Source organism: Salvia miltiorrhiza, chromosome 7 (genome assembly GCF_028751815.1).
Source record: "Salvia miltiorrhiza cultivar Shanhuang (shh) chromosome 7, IMPLAD_Smil_shh, whole genome shotgun sequence".
In the NCBI taxonomy this organism is placed as follows: domain Eukaryota; kingdom Viridiplantae; phylum Streptophyta; class Magnoliopsida; order Lamiales; family Lamiaceae; genus Salvia; species Salvia miltiorrhiza.
The window spans coordinates 27,694,852-27,703,960 of record NC_080393.1 but is presented as its reverse complement, the minus strand read 5'-3'; the positions used below and the strand labels follow the sequence as shown (position 1 = coordinate 27,703,960).

The 9,109-nt window shown below is 35.8% G+C and overlaps 1 protein-coding gene across 1 annotated transcript; it reads right to left on the bottom strand.

The window, feature by feature from the left end:
- Positions 1-587: 587 nt before the first annotated feature.
- LOC130995791 (mitochondrial Rho GTPase 1) lies at positions 588-8,145 on the bottom strand. Its single transcript, XM_057921213.1, has 15 exons — positions 7,964-8,145; positions 7,542-7,768; positions 6,856-6,988; positions 6,537-6,686; positions 5,978-6,154; positions 5,595-5,846; positions 5,225-5,293; positions 4,082-4,137; positions 3,799-3,880; positions 2,689-2,900; positions 2,517-2,586; positions 2,034-2,146; positions 1,786-1,936; positions 1,018-1,204; positions 588-893 (listed from the first exon to the last, which is right to left on the bottom strand). The coding sequence occupies exons 2-15, from the start codon at positions 7,754-7,756 to the stop codon at positions 820-822; spliced, it is 1,941 nt and encodes a 646-aa protein (XP_057777196.1). The 5' UTR covers positions 7,757-7,768; positions 7,964-8,145; the 3' UTR covers positions 588-819.
- Between the last annotated feature and the right edge of the window lie 964 nt (positions 8,146-9,109).

Here is a 9,109-nt window from a genome sequence, read left to right as displayed (position 1 = left end):
CCAGTTTCTTCCTAAAAAATAAATTTCTTAATTTTCGTATTTAAAAGAAATGAGCCTATTACAGTGGAACGGGGAGTAATAAATTAATAAACCATACAATTACAATTTGTATTACATATTACACCTAGAATGTTGTATACTAGCAAACAAACCCTATGTATACACGTATAAAACATACTTATTTCAGTATAAAAAGTCCAGTGATTTACCGAGATTTAAGTAATTTTTCAGAGTCGCTCACAACAACAAAAGTCATGACCAAAGTAGAAATGAAGATAAAGCATTTGTGACCTGGAATTACCTCCCGATAATTACGGTAAGATCCCATGATTATATGGGTGAAAAGGTAGAAAAAAGCAAATGGAAAACGAAAACTAGAACCCAACAAAAACAAGGAACCTACCGAATTTGCCAAAAAATCAAATTTGCTTCCAAGAAGAGAAGATAAAGTTCGATTTATTACGATCATGGATTCTTAATATTCCCAAAAGTGACAACAAATTAGTAATCGATGCAAGCGACACTTATGACTTATGAGACCGACACATCATTAAAGCATGAACAAAATCGAGGGCGGAAATTGTCGATTTCTTCAAATGCATCTGTTATTAAAGAGTTCATCCTTAAAATACAACCCCATTACAAGCTTTGTCGAACAGAGGAAAAGAGTTGCCACAATTAAATTTCAGCAAGAGGTTATATTCCCAGCGCTAACCCATCCAACTTGTCCCCAAATAAAATAAAATTAATTAAAAAAAAAAAAAAACCCACCAAGGCCACAAAAATGGAGAGTTGCAGATGGGACTTACCGTCCCCCTCCTAACTAGAAGAATTCCTTCTTGCAGAATAAACCCGGTAAACACCCAACCCAACGACAGCAACTGCAGCTCCAACTGTAAGACAAATAGAAAATTCAACGTTATGTTGAAGAAAACATGCACCAATAGAATAGCATCCAAGACATGCATTTTAAACAAGCATTACAGCCTTTCATCGGAATATGCTATTCATACTCACCAGATATAAACACTAGGGAGCGGTTAAGCAGCCTGTGGTACTGCTTACGGCTTTTCCCAGCTGACGTCTCAGGAATGCTCAAGTGAGGGTGCTCTGCAGCCCTCACAATCCTATGGAATATGTTACTGAAATCTCCGAGCTTTGTGCTGAGAGGGATAGGAGCCTCTATCCCCATGTCCTGGCTTACCTGTTTTATTTCACAACACTATCAGCTTTTGGAAAGACCCAATACTGGAATTGCCAAAGAAGAATACATATAATAAAATCACCGAGCTCACAAGTGTAAATTGTATAGCTCAGCTTCCTAAATCCACATAAAATACACAATTGACACCGTTAATTACAGCATACAATTGTACAACTCTATGAATACAGTTTAAATGGTATATTTAGTGAGGCACAACCATAACCAATCTTTTTGTAGCAGTTCCATAACTATATGGCTGGAATAGTTTCTTTTTTAATGACAAGTGGGACACAGACCCGCAATAGAAATGAAGAAAAAAAGACAACCTAATGAATGTGTTCAGAATCTGATAAGCCAGTTTTCCATGGTAATTGATAAAATATTTCCAATTTCATGAGCTCTAAATCAGATTTTCTCAATTTAGCAGGAGATAGATTTCACATATGTGGAATTGTGGATTCAAGCTTAAAGGGTTCTTTTAGTAGACATAAAGATCTTGATTCATCAGTAGCACTAAGTGAAAAACCACACTGGTAAAGGGACCAAAAATATTCAAATGTGCCACCATAAAGAATTAGTACCCTTGTAGAATCCTGGATCTCTGTCAAGTAAGGGTCAAGATCATCCTTGGCAGCAACAATGAGGCAAGGCACCTCATAACCAGTGGCTTCCCCTTGACTTGCCACATCCACAAGCATCTCCGTTGCTTTCTCCCAAGAAGGTTCGCGAGAACTAAATTAGAAATAAATATTCAGTTATAAAGGAATAGTATTTCATTTTTATAACAAGCTCAGTGAAATTAAAGCAACAGTTTGAAAAAATCAGTTACCTGTCGTGAACAAACACTGCCACATCACATGCTGCCAAAGCATCCTTCTTTGACAGTAACTCTTTAACTCCTTCCTCAGGAATTTCTCGCAATACAAGAGTCTTCTTAAGTCCCTGTCAAAAGAACCCGCATATTCCACCAATAGAAATTGGACTAGGATCATTCAGCAACATTTGGCTATCTCATATTCAAAGCAACTTGCATTTAGCATATACTAAAAGTCGTTCTTACATTGTCCACAGATTTAGTATAAGTTTAGTCTCAGGTCTCTCTGAACATAACACGTTACATTTTTGTTTGTTCTTTTTTTAGTGAGAGAGAACACCAAGAGCGTCAATGGGGAAGAGATCAGATTATGTAATTAGGCAAGCATTTGCATATACTTGGATATATTCATATTTGTCAACTTATGCAAATTACATGACACAGTTGTTTATGCTTTGGCATGTCCCCATTTGAAAGCAATCAAAGAAGCGCACTTACTGCAGGTTGATTGATAAAATTAACAGCATATCTGTTGCCAGTTGTTGCGACGTATTCTTCAGGGAAAGGCCTGTTTGATAAGCATAGTTTTAGAGAATAGAATAAAATCTACGTAAATACATGAAACAAATCCCATTTGAAGATACTTTCTTGTGAATATCCCAAAACATACCTTCCAATAAAAGCATTAAGCAAAGCAGATTTTCCAGATTCTTTTGGCCCAAAAACAAAACACTGATATACAGTTCTTTCTGTTTGCTGCTTCTTGCGATCTAATCGTCTTCTTCGAGTGACACGAATAGCAGATGACGGATCACTACCGTATCCTATGTATATGAGGGTCTCAACGCTACGAATTGGGTCCAAAAGCGTCATAAGGGCCCACTGCAAAACATTTAATCCTCAGTTAAAAAATAAAAAGATGTTTTAGTACGCAAAACATGATCCTAGATTGGCAAACCACAATAACATCGCACGAATAAGATGCAAAAATATGGGTTAGCATCTAGACCTATAGCATCCAAATTGTTATCTTATCGACAAATTTTTGTGCCATGTCATATTCGTGTCAACCTATATGAAAAAAAGTAATTTGTCCATGTCATATTCGTGTCAACCTATATGAAAAAAAGTTAACAGATTAAACGACAATCTGCCAACAACTTTATAATTTGATATTATCAGGTAATGACATTCTTTGTGACACGATGATATGATAAAATTCATCATGAAATACATTTTAATCTTCAACATTTATAGAATTATTTTGTTATACCTTCATGCTGCTATGCCCTAAAAGAGAAAAAATAAGAATAATACCAAGAACAGCCTGAAATTCATAGTGTGTATTGATTAATTTTGACAATTTTGCTATCGAATCATGTCAACATGGAAAACTTCAGATTTATATTCATGTTGTGCAAGGCAGTTTTCAATTTTGTATATTGTTAATTTTTGTTACAAAATTGTGTATGTCATGCTCGGTGCCATTGAATGCCGTTATTGGGAGAACGCTAAACTAGTTTTATAATTCATTATCACGGATTAGGGCCTTTGCCCTCCTGTTATTTGGGATGCTATTGGGATCAGATTTGACAACTGATATTCAGGCAAAAGACCCAGTAGGTTTATGAGACACAGGGGACAGTGGGACAAATTGTAATTGGCCACCAAGTGAAACTGCAAAGAATGTTTGCTGAAGACACCAGCAGTTTGTACATAGTTGATAAGTAACGAATCATAGGTAAATTGATCGACTATAACAAAGAAACACAGCAGTTACCAGCGACAAAAATCCATCAAGGGATAGCCCTCCAAGAGCTGTCTTTTCTGCAGCATCCACATATGGAGCTTCATTCCAAGGACTAAATTTCAAGGAGTAAACCAACATGAGCCAAAAGTGGGGGGACAAAAAGCCAACTTCTTTAACAAATGAATCAAATACGAAAAGGGAGGCTTTTAATTTGGGAAATAGTTTACTTAAAGCTTAAATTTAGTGCAAAAAGATTGGTCCTAAGGATAATAACATACAAGACAACCTACAAATCTAAAGCAAAATAGATTACTTTTCAGGCGCTGTGGAAAACAAATCTTCAACCTCATGAGATCGAAGGGCTCCATCCTGAAGAGCATAAAAAACAATATTCAGCATTTGAGACTTCAAGAGATAATAAATCAATAAGAAAAAGTAATAGATCGAACATAATGATACAGGTAAAAGAGTAGTGTAATGTGGAGTAAAATAGATGGAAATGTTATCAATCAAAGTGAATATTCAACTGCTTCGTAGTTTTTTTAGGAACTTGCTTGGAATTGGCAGCATCACCAATGTTTATGGAAAAGAAATAGGTATCAATGTCTTACAGTTACACCAAAGAATTTTACTTAGAGCCAGTAAAGATGCACATAAAAGAGTAAAACAAACACCATTAATGCCACTGAGTACATATTCAGATAACAATGCTGCTTCAGACTAAGGTATTACTCCTTATGAGTAAGGTCAGAGCCATGATTGAGCATATTCAGCAACACTATGATTGTTTAAAACTAATCAAATGTTTAATTGAAAATGAATGAGCAAGATTATTTCTGAAACAATTTACAGAATGGTTATTTAACTTATTTATTATGCTAAGGAGATTGATAAATACATCAGCTTTTTCTGACTTGATACTGGTGACAAGTGACAACTACGGTATGCTATTTAGGTCCCCACATAAATACAGGAGATGGTTGGCATGTTCATGCTAAGAGCCATGGCAAGAAAATGGAAACAAATAGCTGGACTCTATAATTAACATGATTATCAATTCATTAAAAAAACAATACCATAAAAACGAATCTCTGCATTCTGGATTCCATATGATCTTCAATAAGAAAACCGTAACAGATCATACATTAAGTGCATGGAAATCCCATTCTTATTAGAATTAAGAAACCCAAGGTGATTTACCCAATTAAGAGATCCTATGGAAGGCAGTATTTGGTCCCATGATCTAATGAAATTCTTTTATCTAGTACAGTAAATAATGTGAGTCGCGATATCAATTAGAAATTGCAATCAGTAAAATAAAACAGAAATCTTGAGTAAAAAATGCTTATATGGGGGAGATGCATAATGGAATTAAGTGAATTGAAAGTAATCACACTGAAGAAGATTGCACAAGCAAAAAGATCTAACAAAATCAACTGGAAGAGATTTTACGTACACAATCAACATCATAGGTGAAGAAAATCTTTCTGAGAAACTCCATAGCTTCAGTAGTTAACTCCACACTCTACACAAATGAAAATTAGGTGTTAGAGATGTTTATACAATACATTGTCCTCGTAAAAATTACAAGCAATCCTAAAAGACAGAAGAACCCCAAACAGAAAAGAGTTGTTATTGCAACTAATCTCGAATGGACATCCGCACATATAGAAGTTTGATGATTGCATGAAAAAGGTAGAATTTAGAGAAGCTTAGTTAGTTCTGATCAGAAAGATGAAATGGGCTTAAAGCCACCATCAGGAAGTCTTCCAAACAGTATTATTTCAGGATATCTCTTTATTAGTTGTTTATACAAGGAAAATTACCTGGTCAGGATATCTCTTTATTGGAGGTGGCAACTGATCATCACGCAATCTGATCTCATTATTGTACCCGAATTTCCTTAGGACAGTCCATGTTGTCTCCAGACGCCCTTTCTCAATGAAAAGAGCATGCAGAAATAGAAAGCCTGTCAATGTAAGTCCACGATCATCGACACCTTCTCGCAATTTCTCTTGCACGACCCTTTTAACACCCACTATCTCTGATGCTTGAAGTGGAGCATTGAAACACTTGACCTGAATTTTTATTACTTAAGCATATCAGATTGTCCATCATCACGAAGAAACTATGTGTGGAACATGGAAAGTCATGGCTCCTACACCAGAAAAGACATAACATTGGGGAAAATGTAATTTGAAGAAATAACCTGAAAATCGTTCAACTCTGCATCACTGAGTGCTCCATCCCTATCGTGGTCGCAAAGAATAAATATCCTTTTTAATGCCCTCACACAACGTGGTTTCAAAACTTGTTGCTCCTGATCAAATAGTGGTGCAGTTGGATGGAGTACCGCCTTTTGAGCATAGTAGAAAACCTCAGGAATCTGCAAGATGAAACATCATTCAGTTAGAAAACTTGTAACGACTCCACAAACAATGACAACAAAAAGGATAAAAAATTCTTTTAAGACAATTCGATATGTAAAACCATATATAGCCACTAACATTATAACATGACATGAACATAAACAACACATTTAAAGTTGATATTATTTCCAGTATCAATAAGGCAAAAATAGATGGAACTATAATATACAAGAATGGTGATATATATGTTATAAAGTTTCCATAGGAAAGAAGATGCTGACATTATTACAAATGGAAATCCAAGACACTGACATATCCCAAGAATCTGTTTACAGACCTAATAGATGTTGGGTCTATACTACTTCACACATTGAATTGGAAACAAAGTAAACACTCAACCTGAATATGGTTTGACGCAGAGCATTCAATACACGTTTCGATCTCCCGGAACTGTTGCATTATAGGTGACATAACTTGCTCTAAACTAACTGGCTGTTGATCACCTCTCTTATCTAGCTTGCAACCCACCACTATAACAGGCACTTTGACCTGCAAAAGATAAATTGAACAAAAAATTTCAATGCAATTACAATCATGGATTCCAGCATGTCAAAGCTAATATGAAACCTTAAACAATAATTGTAGTAGTTAATCATCCAAGCTCAAGAAATCAGTGATGAAACTTCAATCCAATTTATAGAGGGTTTACAGTGGACACCTCTAGTCGGCGAAGCTCAGGAAGCCAGTGAGTACTTAATCTATCAAGAGTCTCAGGCCTATCACATGCGTAAGTAAGAACGACAGCATCAGCCCTTGTAAGGTCTTCAACTAGCCTGTCCCTATTTTCAGGACTGCATTCAAAGGGTGAAACAAGAATTAATCAAAATAAATTTAGAAGGACCATTGCGTATATAATTAAGCCAAATATATATAATCAGCAAAATCATGCCAGTGTCGTGCAATTCCAAAATTCATTAGTTGAACAGATTGTATCAGAGCCAATAGAGTAAATATGTAACAGTAAATTCATAATCACACTCACACACACCCACCACACACACTAATTTGATGGGTGGATTTACGAGGCTGAATATCAAAAACAAATTTACTAGCACTGATAATTTCAAATTTTAGCTATTTGTAAATGCATGCATTGACAGAGAAGTTTTCCACTATGGCTCGCATATAATCTTCAATCATACACAAAAGTCGATTGTGAACAAAAGGATAGCTCAAATGTTAGGCATAAAAGAGCAATAGAAATTGACAATCTCCAAGTACAACTTCCCCATAACATCAACAAACACACGCATTCCAGTTCGCACCGCGCCAAACTTGGACCTATATTTCTATCACCTCCCAATCGGAACACCGTGCACACAGATTAACAGAATGCACCAATACCTGGACGAAGTATCAATAATGGTGACAGGAACACGTTCCGGGTACAAGTCCACGGGGAGCCTCGTAGGCGGCAGCACCGGTGGGACATTGGTCGGAAAGTTTTCAGCAGCTGCCGTGACAATCAAACTCGATTTTCCCGACTTTGCGTCGCCGGCAACCACAATTCTTACACCATTCCCCGCCCCACCAGCAGCAGCCGGAGCACCTCCCGCCATTTACAATCACCGCTGCACGCACGGAATCGAATCAGAGACAGCGAATCGGAAATTAATTACTAATATACGCGCACGAAGCTGATTCTGACTAATTGAAGAACTCCCCCAAATTCAGAAAAATTAAACTAACAGTCGACGATAAAAGGGCAAACAGAAAGTGCATACAAGCGCACACTCACATATGTGTATATATAGATATATGAATACCTTGCAGTAGGGGAAACTGGAAGGAAGAGAGAGAAGAGAGGGTTTCTCTGTCTAGAACCTGTGCTCCAAGGGTTTAAGGTGGAGCTTAGGAATCGAGAAGGAGATGACGTCTCTGATTTGATCGGACGGCGGAGATGACAGCAAATAGGAACAGGTAAATTGAAACAATTTTTTTAGGTCGGGTTTCAGTCTAATGTTTGAACCTAAGCCCAATTAGTATATTATACGAATAGGGCAAAATTCACAAATTAGATGCAGAGATTTTGGGCTTTTCTAGTATTCGAGGACCCTAATAAAAGAATGAAAACATAATTTAAAAGTAGATGTTCTATTAATCCATAAATTAATCGAGTCAAATTGGTACATACAGGTAGAAATTATTTATTTTTATAAAGTAATAATTAAATAAGTATATTTTAAGATCGTTACGATGAACTCGAACCCAAGATTTTTGACATTAGATATTGATCACTCAATCGTTAGGCCAACTCATGCACAAAGTAAAAATTAAAATTCCAGTTCGGTGTTTAGTGTCTTATTTTATTATACTTCACGTCTACAAAAATTGTAGTCTGATTACTATTTTAGTTTGTCCATAAAAGTTATAGTCTTTTCTTTTTTGGAAACTACCCCTTATAATTTAAACCTCATTTACATTTAAGATTTACAAAATACACAACTATTTAACACATCAATTTTGGTGGGTCTCTTTCTCCACTCAATTTTAATGAACTCTCTTCAACACTTTATACACACATCTTTGAACTATTAATTAAAATTATATCCATAATCTTTGTGTTGATTCATCTATTAGAAGCAATTGCCTTAATTCATATAGATATAGAGGCTATTTTTGCACTAGTTATACAAAATATTGAAAACTAATAGTTGCAATTATAGCCAAAATTAAGTATTTTAGACAAAATTACCCCTATCTCTTTTCTCTTGTATGTAAAAATGCATGGGCTCTCTCTCATTTCATTACTTTCGCACTCTTTCTCTTTCTGAAACCTAGCGCCTCCACTGCTTTGAACTCTCTCTCTCTCTCTCTCTCTCTCTATATATATATATATATATATATATATAGGGGAGGGCTAAAATAAAAACACTTCTTAAAATATAAAATATAAACGTTTTTTAATGTAC